The 24914-nt window shown below is 36.7% G+C and overlaps 1 protein-coding gene across 2 annotated transcripts in view; it reads right to left on the bottom strand.

Moving 5' to 3' along the window:
- LOC150089059 (uncharacterized) overlaps positions 1 to 24914 on the bottom strand; it is a 144400-nt gene that overhangs the window by 13559 nt on the left and 105927 nt on the right. For both annotated transcript variants that reach the window (XM_090369795.1, XM_090369796.1), the window contains exons 3-6: positions 19541 to 19746; positions 14627 to 14815; positions 10402 to 10545; positions 1836 to 1929 (exon numbers count right to left, since the gene is read on the bottom strand). In XM_090369795.1, coding sequence (XP_090225921.1) covers positions 1836 to 1929; positions 10402 to 10545; positions 14627 to 14815; positions 19541 to 19746 — 633 coding nt within the window. The remainder of the gene's footprint in view (positions 1 to 1835; positions 1930 to 10401; positions 10546 to 14626; positions 14816 to 19540; positions 19747 to 24914) is intronic.

Genomic DNA, 24914 nt, shown 5'->3' on the forward strand with positions numbered 1-24914 from the left:
ATTCAGTTAAGTTAAATATTATAAATAATAAAAAAGAGAGAGAGATTAGCCTATATGATGATCTGAAGAAAACTCACCTTAAAAAAAAAAAAAAAAAAAAAAAAATTGGAACCATTTAAAACTAGTAAGGGCTGGTTGAATAGATTTAAAAATCCAGGGAGAAGCCGCAAGTGCAGATCAAGGAGCCGAAACTTTCAAAAAAGAACTTGTTAAAATTACTGAAGAGGGGTATTGTGTGTTATACTTCTCAACAAGTTTATAACATAGATGAAGCAGGACTTTTGTGAAAACAAATGCCTAAAAGAAGTATCATATTGAAAGAAGAAAAAAACATGCCAAGTTTCAAAGCGGCTACGGATCAGTTGACTTTATTGTTGGGTGGTAACGCTGCAGGGGATTTAAAATTAATACCCCTTTTAGTTTATTTGGAAGAGGGCCAAAGTTCAACCCAAAATCTACACATTTTTCATGATTAAATTCATCAATTAAATTAAATCAATTAAATTCATTATTTTAATTGGAATTTTAAGTTTAATTTTGATACGTAAATAGTTACCACATAATTATATATGTATGTAATGCAGAATATTTTATATGTACAAATATCTGAATATTAAATATTTTGACGGACATTTGTGCATCTTTTCACTACCGCTTATTATTGATTAGGAAATATCCTATGGCACCAACCGCAACTCACAAATACGTATGTTACCTTATGGGAGGGAATGCGGCGCTCGCTTAGCGCGGATTCACTTAGCACTCTGTTTTTCCAGAACGAATTATCAGCGTTAAGCGGGGGTTACCTGTATGTATAATGCTTAGTAAAGAGGGCATCGAAAATACCTTGGTCCGGCACTGATGTACGATGCACTGGCTAGTTTTCAAAAAAAGTTGATTGTGTGGCAAAATCAATTAAAAGAGGGTACTGACTTAATTTTCTATGTTTGAGCAGTTTAAAAATCAGAGTCAAAGTTATACCTTTTCAAAATATTGTGACAGAATAGAAAAGATTAGAGATGAATTTGATAGGTGCTTTAAAGATTTCAAAGAGCACCAAGAAGAATTCTCTTTTTCATGGGTCCTTTTTCTTTTAATGTTGAGAGAGCTCCCATTTCCATACAAATGGAACTAATTGATCTGGAGAACGACTCAATTTTAAAAGAGAAATACCAAGAAGTTGGGATCCCAAAAATCTACTCATGTTTAGGGTAAAAATACCCAGAGATAAAGTTTGCCGCACAAATTCTATGTTACTTTGAGAGAACATATTTATGTGAACAACTGTTTTTGCATATGAAAGTTAACAAAACAGCCCACAGATCAAGGTTAACCAACGGCGATCTTTCTTCCATAACAAAGGTTGTGTCATCTAATTCTTTGACTCCAAACCTTGTGAAGTTGGTTGCAAGCAAACGGAGTAAAGTGTCTGGCAAAAAGGCCTAGATTACCTACTAATTTTATTATTATTAGTTTTTATTATTACAAACCCTCCAAGTTTCTCTACTAATTTTATATATATTCCCTCGTTGAAATAGGGTATTATCTGGAATAATACTTTCTTTTCATTATTCGTTCTGTTGTTTAGTTATTAGTACATTCTCAGCTGAGAGTATCAATCAGCAACAACTGGGAAGTTAAAAAGCATCTTTAGGCTTAGCAATGGCACGGTTTGTAGGTTGCGTGTGGTACATTAATACAGGAAATGGCCCGTGGCCCAAATAAGTTTGACACCCCTGGCCTACAGGCTCACTTTGAATACTTAATACACAGTTTTCAGAGAAGTTAAATTATATCTATTTGATTGAAGTATTACTAATGTCTATGAAACTTACCTAATGCTCTTGATACTGCTAGAGTACCATTCACTCGCCATGTTCCATGGAATATTACAAACCCCCCAAGTTTCTCTATCCTCTGCTTTTCATCCTGAAAGCAGAATTAAGAAGCATGTAGTTAGTCATTTTGAATAATATATTCAAAAAAAAAATTTTTAAACAATTGACTTCAAGTTATGCAATTTTAAATGTTTTACTGAGTCCCTGAAGTAAAAATCAGAAAACAGACAAACCTAATTCTCACCAGATGGCAAGCCCAATATACTAAATAATATTGTATTATATAGTACACTATTTTGGGTATCCATTATCAAGACAAAGTTGGGCAGTTAAGTGGGATCCAAAACACTGACAAGAATGCAATATTATTTAGCATATTGAGCTTGCCTTTTGGTAGGAAATAGGTAACAATGTGTATGTCTGCAATTCTGCCCAGACACGGCAGGAGGGATATGCTGAAAGCCTTGTGGATTAACTTGAGAGAATCTGCAAAGGCTCTAGGGGGATGAAATTTTTTAATCAGCGTGGCCCACATTTGTAGGTAGAAGGAATCTGTTTTGTAGAGATGGTATTCATTTGAACAAAGGTGGTGCAAGGATTTTTGCCAATATCATTGAGGATACTATAAGAGTTTAGGGAAACTACAAGTTAGGGGAGGGGGAGGGAGAGAAGAATAATGTAGATCAGAGTTTATCTGATGATATGGGTCAAAGTAATGCTTGCATTCACCTCATGAATCCTTGTTTGTTGAAACAATAGCCAATGTTGATAAGATGTTCTGAGGGGAACAATGTTTCAAATGAGGGAGAAGATAAAGCTTGGGATACAAACCTAAATAACTTCAAAGGGTGTATCAGGGTAGTAAACTATGGAAGATTATTTAGTCTCAACTGTTTCTACAGTAATGTCAGGAGCATTGTCAATAAAATGCTGAATTTGAACTCCTGGTTAGAATAACTAATGCTGACAGAAACATGGTGCCACCCAAAAATTAGTGATGACGAGTTCCACTTGGTATGTATAATGTAGAAGGAGTCATGTTTCTTATAAAAAAAAAAGCAGCTTGAGCAAGAAAAGAGCTTCTATTGAGTCTGAAGTTATGTCTGCCAGCATAGAATCTGTGGTGTGTTAGTTGGAAGCAAAGGAACAATGAGAGTGGGAGTAATCTACGAACCAGAAGATTGTGAAAAATATGATGAGTCTTAACATGCAGATGGAATGGGCAAGCAAGCATGAATGTCTTATTATGGTTGACTTTAATCTACCCTAGATTGATTGAATAAGTGGGAGGGAAACTTACCATAGGGAAAAATCTTTTTAAGATAGGGCTATATTGAGATAAGGCCTTGAATGGTTAACTTAATGCTGATGGGATTCTTCCTCTTGCTCAGATTACTCATCTGTTGGGGACAAATTCAAACTGAGGAAAGACTGTTGCAGAATAGATGTGCAGAAATTTGCCTTTAACCAGTGAGTGGTCGACTGTTGGAACAAACTTCCATCTATTATAATGCAGGTTGACAACTTAAATAAGTTCAAGACAAAACTAAATAAACATTTGGGTGAATGGATGGGTGAAATGGGAATTTTTTTTTTTTTTTTTGACTGATGCTATATAAGCTTGCTTTCTAGCATCATATGCCTCTACTAATGCTTTCAATATAGCTTTCAGTTATATTGAACAACAGTCTAATTCAACAGCCAACTTATTAAAACAAGTCATTGTTTATTAAAAAAATAATAAATATTTTGCAAAACTATGTTGCAAAACTGCATTTCATCATCTAAACAGAAAAAAAAAAAAAAAAAGTGAAATTAGCAACTTGTTTTATTTGCTTGTGTTTTATTTGTGCTGATACTAGTTTATGTATGTGAATAAAGTTTTTATAAAATTAAGATGTGTTCTGATTTACAGCTTAGTAAAAAAAAAAAAAGTAATGTTCACTTTAGCATGGATTCCAAACATGGAATTTTCGACCATTATGTACGAATTTTCAGAATGCTGGGAATGTTGAAACATTGATTTTTTTTTTTTTTTTTCAATATTCCAAAAATTACAGTGCAATGAACAAGCTCTCTCATTTTTAGGTGGCAGAAAAACTGTTAGGAGATTCTGTAACTGTAAGGTAACGGGGTACACTTTATATCTAAAATCATAAGCTAATTTACAGCCTAAAACTTTAAATATTTAATACAGGAAAAAAAAAAAAAAATCTATAGAATCCATGAAATAAATTAACAGTAAGTACTACTTTGTTCTAGATATCTGGCAGGCAACAACAGCCCTTCAACTGCTATAAGAAGGACAAGTCAGTCCTTCATATTACTAATCTAATTTCATAAACCACATAGCTTTTGGAATAAAAATTCCAAGTTATCTTCTTTATAGCACACAGCAATTCCCGTATACTTGTTTCATTAATCTTTCATTAAACTTGTTTCATTCAAGACTTTTCTCAAGTAGCCAAAGGCTACTTGAGAAAAGTCTCGAAACAAGCTGTTGTCATAATGGTATCTTTTATTTTAAAGAAAAAATTGGCTAAACCTTTCAGTGATATTTGTTTAAAAACAATGCTTCTCTAGGTAACTTATGATTGAGGTTTTGTTTGGTTTTATTGGCGCATTAGCATCAAGGCTATAATGCGCCAAGACCAGGTAATATATTAAAAATTTAACATCTCAGTGACCTAATTAATTAGGCCACCGTGTCCAGATCTAATAACAAAGATAAATCAATAAACGAAATAATAATAACAAATTTTAAATACGATTAAAAACGTTTATTGCTTTCAAAAACCTAAAAATAGCAGACACATTGTCATCATGATTGAGGGAATTGGTCTACCTTGAGTAACAGTAACTGAAATTCTGGTGGCTTCCAAATTCTCATAAGGAAAAGACAGTCTTTGGTGCTGCTTATTTATAGGTTGTTAATAAATAATAACATAGCTGCCAACTTTTTTTTCTTTCAAAAAAGCTGGAGATCAGGCATCTGTAAGCAGGAGGAAAACAAGTTTTTGGGCCAAAATATGCAAACCATTGGGTTTTTTTTTTTTTTTTTTGTAAAAAGTCCACACTACTATAAATTAAATATTACTAAAAACATTTTATATTAAAATGCAGACATATGATTGTTTACCAGTAAAGTATTCTTTCACACCAATTTTCTTCTTTCATAACACCACCCTTACATATCACAAGACATCAAACTGCTTCATCTATAAATAAACTTGTTCACAAAAAACTTCAAATTTTAAAATGACACATTGCCAATTGATGAAATTTGTACTACCACTTGGGCATTCTTAAGAACATTTTTAAATGGGAACTAAGCACCATATAGCCATACACAGCAATGGAGTACCTCCACAGAACCGAACCAAAACAGAACAGAACAATGAATAAGTCAGGATCATCTTTCTGGTTTAGCTTACTATGGTAATCAATTACCAAAATGGAAGTGAAAAATTTAAAAATTGTTGGTATAACAAATATGCACATAAGATTCTTCAATATATCTAGGAGTAATGACATCAGTACAAGGTTGTGAAGTATGTTGGATTGAAGAGCTATGTTACCAATTTCAAACTGATAACATTTAAAAGAAACAAAGAAATTGCTTTATCAAGCGAGAAAAGAGGAAACAGAAGCATGGGTGATAATAACATGCTAACATTATCAGCTTGCTTGGCATTGTTCAGGATTTCTTCTATCAGAAATTTGCAATTCAGATGTTTTTTTGAGGATTTAAAAAATTTTCTACTTTCAAAGTTCATGATCCAAAACCACTCACATTGATCACTTGCACCTTTTAATCTGCAATCCTAAAAAGTGTTCATATGGCTTTTCTCACAACTTCTTCTAACCGACTTGGCAGAGGGTGCCACTGTTCTACCAGCCTATTTAAACAGAGACAGATGACATGTGCATACATGCTTCAAAGTCTTTCCTTTTAATACCTCTTTCCAGATAGTAGTAAATGCACACCAAATATTCATCCACTTCAGAGGAGGCATGCACCCCCATTGCCAGCACACAAATTAATGAGATAAGAACAGCTTATTACTACCAATTGTTCAGTTTCCTTATTTACACGAGTATTGATAATGCATAGAGATATTATCAACACAGAATATATGATGAGAGCCTTGTCGATCAATTCGGCCCTGGAAAGATTCTGCAAGGCTCAAGGGGCACAATTTTTTTTCAACCTGGTCTGTACTTGTTAACAGGAGAGACTGCCTCTACAGGGATGGAATACCCTTAAATAGAAAGGGTGCAAGAATATTTGCTGATGCTATCGAGGCAGTGTTAGGTGGGTCAGAAACCTGCTAGCTTGGGGGGGGATACAAGGACTAATAGATTAACAGTAGCCACTGGCAGAGGTGAAAGTGATTCTTGCACTGCTTCCATTGGAATGAACAGCAGCCTTGAAAACAAGATGCAGGGTATTTCAGAGACTGCTGGGAGTCATTGCGGTACAAGTAAACACATGGGTTGTGTTAGGGTAGCTAACAATACGAACAGGTGCATGTATACTTGCACATACATCAATGATAGGAGTTTGGTAAATAAATTTGATGTCTTGCTCAGAACATCAAAGGTGGATATTGTTGGGATATCAGAGACGTGATGTCACACAGATATGAGGAATTCAGAACTGGAATTTGGAGAGTACACTGTGTACAGGAAGGATAGACAAGATAGGAAGGGAGGAGAGGTTATACTATTAGTTAAGAAAAACAAAATCCAAGGAAGTGAAGCCAGTCGACATCGCTGGACAGTGCAGTGTCGAGTCAATTTAGTGTGACATAAGCACTGAGAGATCAAAATTGAGAGTAGGAGTGTGTTATAGGCCTAATGACTCTGATGAGTATAATAAGGAACTGTACAGGGAAATAGAGTGGGCCACTAAATCAGAGAGTCTTATAATGGGGGATTTTAATTTCCCAGATATTGACTGGAATTTGTGGGTTGGTCACTCACACACTAGCAAGGCTTTTGTGAATTTATTGGATGATTGTTTTCTATATCAGCATGTTCGGGATGCAACTAGAGGGAGTAATACTCTTGATCTGATTACCAGTAGCGATTCTTCGTGCATTAAGAATCTGCAGATAAAGGAACCACTAGGTGGCAGTGATCACAGTGTGCTGAAGTGGGATTTACTCAAAGAGGTAACTACCATCAGGGGTAAAGGGAAGGGCTTTTGCTTTCGTAAAGGTGACTACGGTGGTCAGAGACAGTATTTAAATTCTATACGGTGGGACCAACTGATGATGTTACCAACAGAAAATTCAAAATGGGAAGCATTAAAAGAAATCATCTTGGAAGCTACTAGGCTTTACATACAAACTAAGAAATATTGTTCAAGGTTTAGGCCTAAATGGATATCACATGAACTAATGAGACATGTGGCTGAGAAGAAAAATGCATGGAATACATATAAATTAATGGGTGACATGGAAGCCTATGATAGACATAAGCAGGTCTGTAACCAAGTCACAAAGGAGATTAGGCAGGCAAAGGCAGATGAGAAATCCTTGGCAAAGGATGCAAAGAAAAACAACAAAGAGTTCTTTACCTATGTAAACTCTAGAAGGAAAGGGATGAATCAGATTGGTCCACTGGGTATTGATGGTTCAACTGTTAATGATCCTGCTCAGGTGGCTAACAAACTAAATGAGTATTTTGCATCTACATTCACCCATGAGGAGTTATTCAGGGAGGGGAATGCCAGAGGTAAGATAAACTCTGGCAGTGAGCTGGATGATTTTGTAATAACTGAGAGGAAAGTGGAGGAGAAATTGTTAAAGATAAACATAAAAAAGGCACCCGAGGTGGATGGGATCTATCCAGTTATATTAAAGGAGGCAGCAAAGGAAGTAAGCAAACCCTTAGCCATAATTATGAGGGCTTCTTTGGACTCGGGGGAGGTACCCATGGACTGCAGATGTGCAAATGTGACCCCAATTCACAAAGGAGGATCAAAGGACAACACAAGTAGTTATAGACCTGTTAGTTTAACTTCTGTTCCAGGAAAATTAATGGAGGCACTGGTTACAGAAGCACTGCAGGATCATCTAGACAAGACTTCAGTTATAGCTCAGACACAGCATGGTTTTGTTAAGGGAAAGTCTTGCCTGACCAATTTGATTGGATACTATGATGTGGTCACAAAGGAACTGGATGCAGGGAATAACTTTGATATCATATATTTGGATCTGAGAAAGGCTTTTGATACTGTTGCACATGGAAGACTGCTGCCCAAATTGGAGCAGTGTGGCATTGGAGGCAAATTGCTGCTATGGATAAAGGGATGGTTAAGTGGGAGAAGACAGAGTGGTAATCAATGGACACTGCTCATCACGGACTAATGTTATTAGTGGAGTCCCTCAGGGTTCAGTATTGGGTCCATTGTTGTTTTCTGTATTTATAAATGATATTGATGATGGTATATCAAGCTTAATGTCCAAGTTTGCAGATGATACAAAGGTTGGCAGGGTTGTTAAGGACACAAATGACAGTACGCTGCTACAACAGGATCTAGAAAAATTGAGCAGATGGGCTGAGAGGTGGCAAATGAAGTTTAACATTGACAAATGTAAAGTACTACACATGGGAAACAGCAACCCCAGAGCAACGTATCAACTCTGTGGTACTACACTGACAGTGGTAGAGAATGAAAGAGACTTGGGGGTGGTTGTGCAGGCAGATATGAAGTTCTCTGAGCAGTGCAGACAGGCTGCAAGAGTAGCTCATGGAGTATTGTCAATGATATACAGGAATTTTTCCAGCAGGGATAAGGAGGTGATTATTCCATTGTATAAGGCGATGGTCAGGCCACACCTAGAGTACTGTATACAGGTCTGGAGGCCTCATTTCAAGAAGGATGTAGAGCTGCTGGAACGAGTACAGAGAAGGGCAACAAGATTAGTGAATTGAACAAAGGGTTGCTCTTACGAAGAAAGGCTTAAGTTTTGCAAATTACAGTTGTCTGGAGACTAGGCACCTGAGAGGTGATCTGATTGAGGTGTATAAAGCCTTGAATGGTTTGAGCATGCTCAATGTTGATGGAATTTTTCCTTTTGCTCAGAATATAATCATTTGAAGGGCATAAATTCAAATTGAGGAAAGACAGATGTAGGATAGATGTGTAGAAGTTTGCCTTTAGCCAGCGGGTGGTTGGTTGGTGGAACAGACTTCCATCCTTTGTTGTGGAAGCTGATAGCCTAAATAAATTTAAGGCTGAGCTGGACAGGTACTTGGAACGAATGGAGGGGTGAAATGGGAGTGTGTTTTTTTTTTTTTTTTTTTGGCTGATGCTGCATAAGTTTGCTTTCTTGCATCATATGCCTCTACTAATGCTAAACACTAAGTGGAACACATTATCAACACTAAGTGGAAGGCAGTTTAATAGAATCTCACATGCTCTCGCATGAAGAAGACTCTCAATGTTGTACCTTGTTAAGTCATCTTCTGATACTGGCACCGAGAGCAAGTTTTTTTTTTTTTATATTAAAGGAAAGGTCACCACAATGGGACATAGCTTGAACAATGAGCTTGCCCGATTAGCACAACTCATAGGAAGATTATGTTCTACAATAAACTATGCAAATAAACATTCAACATAGGACAACATTGTCACTGTGAAAGGCTACATCCATTTTCTGCATTTCTATCTATGCATGGAATGTTTTCTTATGCTTATTTGATTGCAAATGTCCAATTACATCACATTTATCATCATCTGAAATTGAATAATTACATCTACACACATTACACAATGCAAACAAGTTACCTTTTCCAGATTTTGGAAAGGCCGCCATAGCCTAGTGGTCAAGCGTGCGGGTGCATAAGTACACGTGCCTTGAGTGACTGGGGTTCAAGCCCGTGACTGCTGAATACGGTGCTGTTTCTTGTATTGTGTGTATCTTGTAAACTCCTCTGACTATTTGGTCGTCCCGGAGTATAAACAGAAAATTTATTTATTATTTATTTATTTTACAATACATGGAAATTTTTCATGTCTCTCTTCTGAAATTATTTCAGATTTCCTTGGTATCTTACTGAAAGACATTGCTAATTAGTTTTGCACCATATAAGTATGATGAAATGAATGTACATTACAGAGAAAAATTCTGTTTTCCTGTATTACTGTTTGGAAATAGACCATCAATACATGATAGCCAATTCATTGAAAATAAGCAGAAAATAAATTTTCTGCTTATTTTCAATGAATGCATATTTTCTGGAAATTTCTGCTTATTTTCAAAAAATAATAATAAAATTTTTTTTTAGATTTTAATGTAGTTTTATTTTTTTTTTGTGAAAAAGGGGAAAAAAAGAAAGAAAACTATGTTATGAACTATTTATTTTATGACATCAAGACAGAAGGGTTAAAGAGAGCCAAAAATACTGATTCTCCATTGAAAGTTGACGGCTATGCAATAATAATTGGTGAGAGAAACAAAAATTCACATGTCAAATCAAACTGATAACAGAAGGAAAAAAAACAATTTACAAGAGTACAAATATTCATAAGTCAAAAATTTAAACATACTTGTCTTTCAGGTTTGTGAGGACTCATTACGAATTCAGGAACTCCATTTCTCACTAGAACAGCTTGGGAATCGCCAACCCAGGCTAAATACAATGTTTTCTCCCTAATTAGGGCACAGAGTGCTGTACACCCACTTTTGACATTCTGAAATTAAATATGAAAATATCTCACAAAAAATATCAAATATTAATGGTAAATTTTTTTTGTTAATCTCGAATTAATTTATAAATTATGCATTTTCATAAAAATAGTAGGGAAAAACTACTACGCTAAAGTAGCACCTGATTAAAGTGACCTGACACTGGGATGTGTCAGGTATACATGACTTAATAGGTTATTTAACTCATTATCAAGTTTGTCACTAAAACAAAATCAAACCTAGGTGAGATGCAAAATTTCTCCCAATCTATTATCTAATGGCTTTCAACAGAAATTTGACAACTCTTACTAAGCTGTAAAAGGACTCTGTAATCTTCACATTCCAACTTAAGGTTGGTGAACAAGTTGTATAGTTAGAATCTCACATGTGGTGAATGAGTGTGCACTTCAAGAACTCTTTTTTTGACATTTAACTCCCAGACTTCCTGGGCTCTGATACTGTAACTTGAATTAGTGCTTTTGCTCTCCTTCCCCTTCATTTTTGGATGGCTGGATAAAAAATAAAAGAGTAAATTGCAGCCATTATCAACCCACCGCAGGATGGAAGCCTCTTCAACAATTCATGCTGAGGGAAATGGACCATAACCTGCCACGCTGGTCCAGTGCGGGTTGGCAGATCGACCGTATTTAGCAGTCAGGGTCTTGAACCCCGGTCTACTCAAAGAGCGTGTGCCACTGCACTCCCACTCCTGACCACTCTGCTATGGAGGCATCATTGGCTGGATATCTTTACCCAATCAAAAGTAGCAGTGGAAAAGTCCTAACCTATCTCAACATGAAGACAAATAGCCATCAAAGCATGCAAGAGTTTTGTGAAAACTAGATCTATACTGGGTGCTTCAATAACCACTGACACTCTTTGGCAGCATGGCTCAAAATAAAGAATTCCTATAGAAACATAAGTTGAAAACATTTACTTACTGACATACAGCCTTTTAAAGTTATGTTATTACATTTTAAGAAATGTAATTAACAATTAAAAAAAAAAAAAAAAAAAAAATTTTGAAAAACTTTCATAACAATTTTCATGTAAATACAATAAAGCTCAAAACAGATTAGCATTAGCATTAGTAGAGGCATACGATGCAAGAAAGCAAGCTTATTCAGCATCAGCCCAAAAAAAAAAAAAAAAAAACCCTCTCCCATTTCACCCCTCCGTTCGTTCGAAATACCTGTCTAGTTGAGCTTTAAATTTGTTTAGGCTATCAACTTCAACAACAAGTGATGGAAGTCGGTTCCACCAACCAACCACCCGCTGGCCAAAGGCAAATTTCCGCACATCTATCCGACATCCGTCCTTCCTCAATTTGAATTTATGCCCTCTGAGGTGATTATTCTGAGAAAGATGAATCCCATTGGCATTGAGCATGCTCAAACCATTCAAGGCCTTATACACCTCTATCAGATCACCTCGCCGGTGCCTAGTCTCCAGACTCTGTAATTTGCAAAACTTAAGCCTTTCTTCGTATGTTCAAAGTGACCACCTGTTTCGATCCACTAACCTTGCTAGTTGCTGATAACAAGGTTAGAAGATCATTATAAAAAAGTCTCATAACAATGAACAAAGAATTGATTGCTGTACACAGTAAAAGGACCCTGGGGTCAAGGAAATTCTTCTTGAAAGTTAATATACTAATGTAATTCTTATAGAGTTAGTACCTCAGTTCTGTAAACTTACTTTTATGAGTCCCCCATCCCACCCCACAAAAAATCATGTTGGGGAGGACTACGAAATTTTCCAAGGTGATTCCATATATATGGGTGCATACATCAAGGGACTACCAATCCACTATGACCAATCCACCTTTCGGGAAAATGTTTAAATGCACAATGAGACCATTGTGGAATATAAAAAAAGGCTCCATTAGAACAAACAAGCAACACTGTCAGAAGAACAATTTCAATAAACAAATCATCCAAAATCAGGTTGCCTGCAAATTGAGAATACCACTTGTACTACACAAAAATCAAAAGAAATTATCAGAAATCATTGTCATTCCCTGAGAAAGCTAGTGAAGTACCATTTGAGAAGTAGTCTACTGCAATGGTTCCCAAACTCACTCACCTTGTTGATGCAAGATGTGACAAGCACAAACTTCCCCAGCAACAGAGATAGTGATAGTAGTGGTAAATGATGCAAGAAAGCAAGCTTACATAGCACCATCCCCCCCCAACAGATACAGCAACTTGTCATATTCGATGGCTTCCAGTATTAATCAGTTTTTTTGCTGAAACCACTTATATATACTCTCAATTAGTAACAGAAGCCACTGAAAATGACAAGAAGTTGCTATCTGAGCAGTCATCTGTTGCTAGGGAAGCTTGTGCTTACTGACAGCCCATTTCAAGAGGCAATAAAAGCTGAAAATAGTGATTTAATCATTTCTGGAGCAGCTGACAGCACACAGAAGTGGGAGAGGACCTATAGTATTATTATATATCATGATTGTGTGTTAGTAATAAACAGCAAGTGCTGATTGGAAATCCACTGAAGGCAAGTGGTGTAAATCAGGGGCTTCTCCAAGTAGTAGCTGAGCACTGTTTGGGATCAAACACTACTCCCAGATCAGTGTTTACATGGGAATATCAAGTGGCTTAGGCTAAATGGATAGCACTTGTTTCAGAGAGAAAAGAGAACATTGTGCACTCAGAAATGCTGATTTATTAGAAGGCTAAATTGATTAAGATATGAGATATGCTGCAAGTTCATCGGGTAATCTATTGTATGAAGCAGTTTTAAGTGCCCGATTATTGTGTAGCCAGAAGAGAGAATCTTCAAGGTTATCATCATAGCAGAATTGACATTATTTTGACTTAACAAAAGGTGAGATGAGTGCCATTAACAGACCAGATAAAAACACTATTCTGCAGGACACCAACCGAGATCGAGTAGATGTGAATCATCCACTCGATAAAAGAACTTATTGTTTGTGAAAGGAAATTTACAGACACAATTTATACTTGGTGGCCTGTCTGGGTATTAGCAAGTATAAAGAGGACACTAGCTTAGTCCCACTTGAATAGGGATCAATTACTGGAATACTTCCAAATGAATGGTCAATGACAAATCTACTTAGTCCTGATATTCGGTGAAATACGGTAAACTTCTTACTGCACACGTTCATATCCAGTTCTGCTATACTTGAAGATGGTATACATGAAATTAGAGTTTTTCCCCTCTGTGCTATTTCTATGAAAACAAAAATCAAAAATAGAGGAAGTCGTCTGTCCATCTGTGTGTACTTTTCCAGTTAAAAAACAATGATGTATACTTAAGACAGTACTAGAGTCACATACTGACATAAATCTTATAGATACTGGTTTAATTTAAATTTATTTTTGTTGTGCTGGGGCAATCAGTATGCCTACTAGAGGATTAAAGTTTTCAGAAAAAAGGAGAAAAGTTTAACTATCTACAACTTTACTGAAGAACCTTGATCATTTCATACTGCATTTATTGGAAAAAATGGTGATGATCTCAAATGACCTAGTGGCAATTTACATCCTGTGATCTAAAAAGATTTCTGCTAAGCAAATTCTAAAATTTTTTCAGTTCTAGTCCAAAGTTTGTGGCTGGTTATGTACGATTTCACAACTGTTATTCTTGAAGACAATCCAGAATGAGTTTTGTCCCCATGTCAATATATGGATTTATAACCTTAAACCTCTATAGAAGAACCAGCACACCGATTTTTCACAGTCAAAAATCTACTTCCAGAGCTCATAAATTACTTTTCTGGGAAGTGCAAGATAAGCTCTCAAGTGACCAACTATCACTGACGCTTATTATGCTTGATTACTGTATCAACAAAATGTGATGGTGATTGGAAGAAATTAGACAAAACATTAAGTTACATTAAGCAGCAACAAAGATGCATTAAATTGTTCACCTAATTCACGTAATGCCCAGATTTCTCTCTTCATAGATTTCACAGATCACCTCCAAAGTAAAGTATTTTATTATGACGATTTTACTGCTGCTATGGAGTAAAAAATTAGAATAAACATTTAATACTAAAATGATGTGCAACCAGTAATTATTAGAAAATTTAATAATATTACTTACTGTTTTTTGGGCTCTCTCAAGGAACTGATTATCAGTAATCTGAAAAGCCTCTTTGATGGCCAATTCAGTATCTTCAAAAAAAGCAGGATGGTTGACTATATTTTGGTGTAAGTGTGCAGAAGCAAAGCTAGCAGTGTCAACACCAGCATGGCCATCGAACACTGCATAATAACTGTGGTGTGGAACATCCTATTAAAAAAGTAAGATTAAATCAAAAAACTGCCTTTAACCAATGCTGGCTCAAATTGAAATACCTTTACAGTTAAAGAAAGATATTATTCAAAATAAAATTTAATATAATAGGAGGTTTTACAGCTCCACTGCATCTGTTTATGGCAGCCAATATACTACTGCCACCAATATATTGAACGCCAATACACTAGTGGCAAACTATTGTGGAGCCACAGTGCAAAATATGATTTTGGAACCTTGTGCACAGTCCTTTGTTCAGCTATCAAAGGAAACTTGTTTGAACCCCTTTATGCTGGTCTCAAAGAAAGGAATTTAAACTTTGTAACCTAAGTGGTTGCAATGAATTTCTGAGAATGCAATTACAGGGAACATGAACAGCATCAGGAAAACTGCATTCAGCAATCCACCAAATCTTATTTAATGCATCGCAATCAAGATCCTACTCTGTTTAACATGTGCCTTAAATAAGATTTTGTGGATTGCTTTGTTCACAGATTCCCAGGAGGAAGCTGCCAAACTGAAGAGATTGATTCCTCAAGTGATTTGAAACAAAACAAAAAAAAAAAACCATCAACCAATTCTAGATGGGGTACAGAGATATGGTCATTTCACAGTTCACCTGATAGTAACTGTAATGCTGCCTTTAATCAGTCCAAACTAGATTTTGAACAGGCTAAGAGTAGAAAACTTGCTTCTCGTCCAATGGTAGCCGACCATTCTGGTCTCTTGCCAAAACTATTGGCTGCAATTTTTGCCCATCTCCGTTCCCACTTCTGTCAAAACCAGATGGTTCTGTTGCCACATCAGCCAAAGATAAAGCTTACCTGCTGGCATCCTATTTTTCTTCCAACTCATGTATTGATGATCTTGGTAAGTCACCTGAAACCATTCTCAGTACACTTCATTCAATGCCTCTTGTGGTTTTCTGTCAAAAGGATGTCAGAAGGATTTTGATGAATCTGATGCTAAGAAAGCTCCAGGTCCTGATGATATTTCTCCACTTGTTCTCAAAACCTGAGCTCCTGAACTTACTTCTGTTCTTTGCCACTTTTTTCACTTCCTTATTCCAAAGGTGTTTTTCTTTCTGATTGGAAATTTGCTCGTATCCAGCCAGTTCCTAAAAAGGGAGGAATTAATTAAATGGGAGGGAACCTCCCATTTAATTATCGTCCCATTGCAATTACTTCTACTTTTTCTAAAGTAATGGAGAAATCAATTAACCGCCAACTCTTAAAAACTATCTAGAAACATTCCGTCTGATCAACTATCGCCAGTATGGATTCCGTCAGTGTCGATCCACTGGTGACATTCTGGCTTCTGTTACCCATTTATGGACAAATTCAGTGGAAAAGTTGGGTGAAACACAAGCAGTTGCTCTTGACATCTCAAAGTCTTTTGTTCGTGTTTGGCATAAAGGTCTTCTAAATAAGCTTCCATCCTATGGTTTGCCAGCTGTTTTTTGTAATTAAGTATCAAGTTTTATCTCTGATCACTCACTGGTTAATGGTAGACTGCTCTCTGTCTTTAACTCCACTAATGCTGGTGTTTCCCAAGATTTAGTTCTTTCTCCCACTCTTTTCCTCTTGTATATTAATGACCTTCTTCCACTGACCAGAAATCCTATCCATAGTTTTACTGATGATAGCACATTGCATTCCACCTTCCAGTTTGAGAAACCTTGCCCTGCTCAAACAGTTTCAACTTCTCAAATATCCACTACCATTTCCTTAAATGCTGATCTCCAGGCAATTCTCCAGTGGGGCAAAGATAACTTAATTCCAATCCTTCTAAAACTCAGTCCTGTCTTATATCGCACAAAAAGGATTCTTCAGTTCCTATGTTTATCTTCAATGACACTCCGATTTCTAGGCAAGATCTTGGGGATTACCCTGACTTCTAATCTCTCCTGGCATAAAGCACATTACATATATTGTTTCCTCTGCATCTAAAAAAACGGTTTTCTCTTTTTCTTCCAAACTGTTGTCGACTCTAGAAATCGCAAATCTGGCCATGGAATATTGTTCCCACGTCTGGGGTGGTGTCCCCAAAACCTCTCTAGATTCCATTCAAAAGAGGGCAATTAGGTTAATCTCATCTCTAACAAAAAAAAAAAGATATTAGGGTCACCCCATATATTTATTGGGTCTGAAACAGACTAACTCGGCCATGGAGTGAAAAAAAGCCCATTAAAATTCCTTGTGTCATTGACGGGATTCGAACCCGGGCCTTTTCCACCTGGAGTGGGGAGGACCGAGACGATACCACTGTGCTACCATGTAACAGTCTCATCTCTCCACGGGCATTCTCTCTCTCTCTCTCTCTCTCTCTCTCTCTCTCTCTCTCTCTCTCTCAAAGCAATCCGAACACGTGCCACAACCAGTCTTCCTCATTTATTCATTCAATTTCCGCTTTCTGGAACAACCTTTTTTCCTTATGTATTTCTTGAAAATTACAATCTACAGAAGTTAAAGTCTAATGTCAACAAGTATCTTCTTTAAGCTGTTCAACCCATGTACAGTACTATAGGTTCTTTAAAAAAAAAAAAAAAAAAAAATAGTATGGAAAACATTTAACATGATATACTGTAAGATAATAAATTCTTATCATAAGGAATTGTGGGAGATGTAGCTGCTTTCTTTGGCAATTCTTTACTTTTTATTTAATTTGATTTTACTTTGTTTATTATTAGTTATATTTTGTAATTTACAATAATATACCTAAGTAAATCTAAGCAGACAACATCATAGAATTTTTAGTGTGAACCCCCTGGAACACTTTTGCGAACCCCCAGGTGTTTGTGAACCGCTGAATTAGGGGGTACCACACTCAAGCTGTGGAGAATGAAAGAGATCTAGGAGTAACTGCACAGTATGACACCCAGTTTTCTGAGCGGTGCAGACAGGCTGTTAGGACAGCTCATGAGTTTTGACAATGATATACAGAAATTTTTCAGCAGGAAAATGGGAGTTATTATCCTGTTGTATAAGACAATGGTTAGGCTGCATTTTGAGTACAGCATACAGGTCTGTAAGCGTAATTTTAAGAAGGATGTGGATCTCTTGGAATGGATACAGAGAAGAGCAAAACCAGGTTGGTCAAGGGCACCAAAGGTTACTCTTATCATAAAAGACTTCAGTTCTGAAAATTGCAGTGCTTGGAAACTTAGCACCAGTGAATTGACCTCAATGAACTAAACACTGATGACATTCTTACTTTTTCTCACACATATGGGGATATAGACTTAAATTGATAAAAGGATGGCTGCAGAATAGCTGCGTGAAAGTTTACTTTCAGCCAGACAGTAGTTGTTGGAACAAACTACCATATTGTGCTACAGAAGAATTACAAATATGATTAGAGAAGATGGAGAGATGAGGCCCCCCCTAACTGATGCTGTATAAGCATGCTTCCTTGCATCATTTTCCACTACTAAAAATACTAAAACATCAACAAGTTGTTTAAGGCATCGACAGAAGTTGGTCTGTGCAAAAACTGTATGGAGCTGTATAGCCTTGGCTTTCATGGGAGAGCAGTAGTACATAAGCGTAGCATCATTAACTAACCACAAGGAACAGTCTTGATTTATACAGAGTAATAAATTCTATATTGGTTCACAGAGCAGTAGAAACTGCTACTATGAAGTATCAAATCTTGCTAAATCCCATTCCAATCAGATAGAAAGGTGTAGTACGATGCCTGGAGAAAAATCCATTGATGGAGTGTACAAAGTTCAGAGGTGGTGAGATTATGGTGCGATTTTTTCATGGTAATGCTTAGGGCCTTTGGTTGCTGTGTGGGGAACCATGAATGCCAACACCTACCTTAACATTTCAGATAATTGTATGCTCCCTACAATGTCACAGTTCTTTGATATGGATCAATGTTTGTTTCAGCAAAATAATGCCCCATTTTCCATACCTCTTGTGCTGTTTGAGAATGGTTCACAGAAATGAATATGCAAAAGCTGGAATGGCTAGTGCAGTGTCCTGAGCTAAAGAAAATATATAGATGTGGTCTACTTATATAGTGGAAATATATAGAGGAAAAACTGCTTGACTTTAGAGCAATTTTCTTCCAATATGATGTAAGAAAAACAATATATATTTGAAAAGTAACTTCACTAGCAGCTGACTAACTCAGCCATAGTGAGAAGAAAAGAAAAAAAAAAAAAAAAAGCTGAATATTGTCTCTGCCCTCCTCAATCTGGTAGTTTTCAAACCCGGATTTATAAAAAAAAAAAAAAAAAAAAAATAATTGGAAAAGCACACAGTGAGCATATTAATCTCTCCAGTGGTCACTGCTTAAAAGGAGGAATGGAGGACTATACCTGTTGCAGTCTATCATTCATGGGCAAGAAGTCTACCCAAGAGGGTAGAGTGTGAGCAAAAAGGTGGGTGCATGCTATTGAAATGGATGGCGAAACATCCATGTGAAACTAACACGTATCCAGATACTTTCTGGAAGGTAGCGGAATTCTGATGAACAATTTTATTCAAGACTATTTCACTGAATTAAAGTAATGTGCATTAATTATGAAATTAAGTAATTATGGCATTCTGTTTAATAAAATATAACAAATGAATATATTTATCTGTAAAAGAAAACAACTCACTAATAGAATATCTTATACAAAGATATTTTTGCAAAATTTCACTTCATTTACAATACTGCTTGTGCTATTATATAAAATGAGCAGTAATAGAGGTTATCAAAAATACTTACTTGCAGTCCAAACAAAGTATTTAGATCATGTAGCACAACATGCCTATCCTCCATTTTCCTTCGAATATTTTTTATTGCACTTACTGACGTGATGTAAGGAAAATGAGGCAAACTGGGATCTGCTAGGTCTGGACAATCTCTCCAGTGGTCACATAAATCATGTAAGCTGTTGAGAGTTTCCATATACAAATGATGTGGTTCTAATACTAATAGGAGGAAGAAAAAAAATAAATTTAAATTATCAAATCATTATATATTAGTACAAAATAACCTTCAATGATATGTTTATAAAACAAAATTTATCAAATTAAAGTATATAAGTGATGTTTTGATGCTTTTATATATACATAAGTACAAGTGAAGCTTGGATAATGACCATTTACTTCATAATATGGATTACTTATTACAGTAGAGCATCAGTTATCCGGAATAATTGATGTCAGACCTCTTCTGGATAGCAAAATTTTCCGGATAATCGAACTCAAGGTAAAATTAAATAAATGTTAAATAAATTCTGTTAAGGTAAAAGAAAGAGACTTTAAATAGCCTGAAAAACCAAATTTATTTAATTAAAAATGATAATAATAATATTAATTTATACATAAAAATTTGCACATTTACATATGTATGTATATTCGAATAGGTATTTTATTGCAAATTTTATGTGGGAAAAAATTTAAAGTAATTTAAAATAATGTTAGATCATTTTTTGTTTCATTTGTTGCAATTTTTTTTTTTTTTTTTGCTGCGAAATCTCTCAAGTTCCTTAATAATAAATCGCACAGTTCCGAAATCTCTCAAGTTCCTCAATATTATTCTTAATGAATCTGGAGCTAAACTAAACATAATATGAAATGAAGAGAACAAAATATGTCAACGAAAACTGGGTTCACAGAAGCGAATGACTAAACTATCACTCGTGATTTCAGAGAAAATCCATTAGTCCTAATCCAACATTTCACCAGATAGAAAAACAAAAAAAGGCAAACGGCAGCCATTATCAACCCACTGCAAGATGGAAGCCTCCTCAACAATTCATGCTGAGGGAAATGGACCATAATCTGCCACGCTGGTCCAGTGCGGGTTGGCAGATCGACCGTATTTAGCAGTCAGGGGCTTGAACCCCAGTCTACTCGGAGCGTGTGCTACTGCACTCCGGCTCCTGACCACTCGGCTATGGAGGCCTTTCACAAGATATACAACATAAAAAAAACAGACAGAAACACTCTCATAGTATAATAAACATTTGTCTCAAATAATACCATTAATAAAAAATAAAGAGAAATCAGCCTTTCAAATTATTCTGGATAACTGATGTTCTACTGTACTTATTTTTATTATTATTTTTTTTTGCGTTTCTCAAAACTCCTATTCCATATAATGAGGGAAAAAAAAAAAAATTAATTAGAATTTAAAGCATATTATGATGGATAATTTAAAGTTAGCCAGTCAGGTAGTTATATGCATTAGGAATTTGCTTCTACCATAGCTCTTCCAACCTCTCAAAAAAAAAAAAACCCCAAATCCTCTCCTCTAAGGATACCTAGTTACCAACTCCTGTAGTCCATATAATCAGTCTTTCCTCATACAGGCAAATGTTTTCTGATCTCAGCATGCTCAGCTTTGGACCATTTCAAGAGATTTAATGTCATGTTTAAAGTGGTTATATTTATTTATTTTTATCATTTTATTTTTTGCATTTTAAGTGTTTTTATCTTATTTGGACAGATGCAGTGTCAACTTCCTTATACAATAGAATTACAACCTTATCATCTACTAGATAAATGTTCAATAAATCATGGACAGGGCACCATGGGGCTCTCCTTGCCACCTCCCTACACTGCACAGAAAGCTTCATGTCTACATTGTATTTTGCAGTAATAATTAGTTGGAATTGGCTCAAAGATAGTAAAAAAAAAAAATGGCAGCATAATAGCTGCCAATTTTCTGACCAACCTGGAAACCTATTCAAGTCATCCTGAAGGAGTGCTGCATGGTGTTATTCATTAACTATTCCCCTGATTTTTCCCTTGTCTGCAAGTTTTGACACTGCCCTCGGTATCCATTCAACAATGTCATTCAGGAACATTAGTGGTCCAAATGTTGATCTCACTTTAAAAGTGTAGTGTGCATGCATGCACGCCACAAAAAAAGTCTTGCATCTGTAAATAAAAAAAAATCTTTACTCTTCAGACTGAGCTTGGGTTAGCTAATCCAATCTGGAAAGCATTAGCATTAGTAGAGGCATACGATGCAAGAAAGCAAGCTTATTCAGCATCAGCCCAAAAAAAAAAAAAAAACCCTCTCCCATTTCACCCCTCCGTTCGTTCGAAATACCTGTCCAGTTGAGCTTTAAATTTGTTTAGGCTATCAACTTCAACAACAAGTGATGGAAGTCGGTTCCACCAACCAACCACCCGCTGGCCAAAGGCAAATTTCCGCACATCTATCCGACATCCGTCCTTCCTCAATTTGAATTTATGCCCTCTGAGGTGATTATTCTGAGAAAGATGAAGAATCCCATTGGCATTGAGCATGCTCAAACCATTCAAGGCCTTATACACCTCTATCAGATCACCTCGCCGGTGCCTAGTCTCCAGACTCTGTAATTTGCAAAACTTAAGCCTTTCTTCGTAAGAGCAACCCTTTGTTCCATTTACTAATCTTGTTGCCCTTCTCTGTACCCGTTCCAGCAGCTCTACATCCTTCTTGAAATGAGGCCTCCAGACCTGTATACAGTACTCAATATGTGGCCTAACCATTGCCTTATACAAGGGAATAATCACCTCCTTATCCCTGCTAGAAAAATTCCTGTATATCATTGACAAGACACCATGAGCTACTCTTGCAGCTCGTCTGCACTGCTCAGAGAACTTCATATCTCCCTGCACAATTACCCCCAGGTCCTTTTCATTCTCCACCACTGTCAGTGTGGTACCGCAGAGTTGATACGTTGCTCTGGGGTTACTGTTTCCCATATGCAGTACTTTACATTTGTCAATGTTAAACTTCATTTGCCACCTCTCAGCCCATCTGTTCAACCTTTCCAGATCCTGTTGCAGCAGCATAGCATCAGTAGTGTCCTTGACGACCCTGCCAACCTTTGTATCATCTGCAAACTTGGACATTAAACTTGATATCCCATCATCAATATCATTCATAAACACCGAAAACAACAACGGACCCAACACTGAACCTTGAGGAACTCCACTAATAACACTAGTCCACGTTCAGCAGTGTCCATTGATTACCACTCTCTGTCTTCTGCCACTCAACCATCCCCTTATCCATAGCAGCAATTTGCCTCCAATGCCACACTGCTCCAATTTGTGCAGCAGTCTTCCATGTGCAACAGTATCAAAAGCCTTTCTAAGATCCAAATATATAATATCAAAGTTATTCCCTGCATCCAGTTCTTTTGTGACTACATCATAGTATCCAATCAAATTGGTCAGGCAAGACCTGCCCTTAACAAAACCATGCTGCGTCTGAGCTATAACTGAATTCTTGTCTAGATGATCCTGCAGTGCTTCTTTAACCAGTGCCTCCATTAATTTACCTGGAACAGAAGTTAAACTAACAGGTCTATAATTACTTGTGTCAGCCTTTGATCCTCCTTTGTGAATTGGGGTTACATTTGCACATCTCCAGTCTATGGGTACCTCCCCTGAGTCCAAAGAAGCTCTCATAATTATGGCTAGGGGTTTGCATACTTCCTTTGCTGCCTCCTTTAATATAACTGGATAGATCCCATCCACCCCAGGTGCCTTTTTTATGTTTATCCTCAACAATCTCTCCTCCACTTTCCTCTCAGTTATTACAAAATCATCCAGCTCACTGCCAATGTTTACTTTACCTACATCATTCTCCTTCCTGAATAACTCCTCATGCGTGAATGTAGATGCAAAATACTCGTTTAGATTGTTAGCCACCTGAGCAGGATCCTCAACTGTTGAACCATCAATATCCAGTGGACCAATCTGATTCATCCCTTTCCTTCTCGAGTTCAAGTATGTAAAGAACTCTTTTCTGTTTTTCTTTGCATCCTTTGCCAAGGATTTTTCGTAGTCTGCCTTTGCCTGCCTAATCTCCTTTGTGACTTGGTTACAGACCAACTTATATCTATCATAGGCTTCCATGTCACCCATTAATTTATATGTATCCCATGCATTTTTCTTCTCTGCCACATGTCTCATTAGTTCATCTGACAACCATTTAGGCCTAAACCTTGAACAATATTTCTTAGTTGGTATGTAAAGCCTGGTAGCCTCCAAGATTAGTTCCTTGAATGCTTCCCATTTTGAGTTTGCTGTTGGTAACATCATCAGTTGGTCCCACTGTATAGAATTTAAATACTGTCTCAGACCATCATAGTCGCCTTTACGAAAACAAAAACCCTTCCCTTTACCTCTGATGGTAGTTACCTCCTTGAGTAAATCCCACTTCAACACACTGATCACTGCCACCTAGTGGTTCATTTATCTGCAGGTTCTTAATGCATGAAGAGTCACTACTGATAATCAGATCAAGAGTATTGCTCCCTCTTGTTGCCTCACGAACATGCTGGTGTAGAAAACAATCATCCAATAAATCCACAAAAGCCTTGCTAGTGTGCGAGTGACCAACCCACAAATTCCAGTCAATATCTGGGAAATTAAAATCCCCCATTATAAGACTCTCTGATTTACTGGCCCACTCTATTTCCCTGTACAATATCTTATTATACTCATCAGAGTCATTAGGCCTATAGCACACTCCTACTCTCAATTTTGATTTCCCTATGCTTATGTCACACCAAACTGATTCGGCACTGCCCTGTCCATCGATGTCGACTGGCTTCACTTCCTTGGACTTTATGTGTTTCTTAATTAATAGCATAACCCCTCCTCCCCTCCTGTCCTGTCTATCCTTTCTATACACATTGTATTCCCCAAATTCCAGTTCCGCATTACTTATATCTGTGTGACACCACGTCTCTGATATCCCAACAATATCTGCCTTTGATGTTTTGAGCAATACCTCAAATTCATCAAATTTATTTACCAAACTCCTAGCATTGGTGTACACGCAGGTATACATGCACCTGTTTCTATTCTTAGCTACCCTAACACAACCCATGTGTTTACTTGTAACGCAATGACTACCAGCAGTCTCTGAAATATCCTGCATCTTGTTTTTCAGACTTCTGCTCATTTCAATAGAAGCAGTGCAAGAATCACTTCCACCTCTGCCAGTGGCTACTGTTAATCTATTAGTCCTTGTATCCCCCCCAACTAGCAGTTTTCCGACCCACCTAACACTGCCTCGACAGCATCAGCAAAAATTCTTGCACCCTTGCACACTTCCTTGAAAGTAACCATTAACATGTTAAATA

The sequence above is a fragment of the Mastigoproctus giganteus genome, chromosome 3 (assembly GCF_048544385.1).
Source record: "Mastigoproctus giganteus isolate SK-2022 chromosome 3, ASM4854438v1, whole genome shotgun sequence".
Classification (NCBI taxonomy): Eukaryota; Metazoa; Arthropoda; class Arachnida; order Uropygi; family Thelyphonidae; genus Mastigoproctus; species Mastigoproctus giganteus.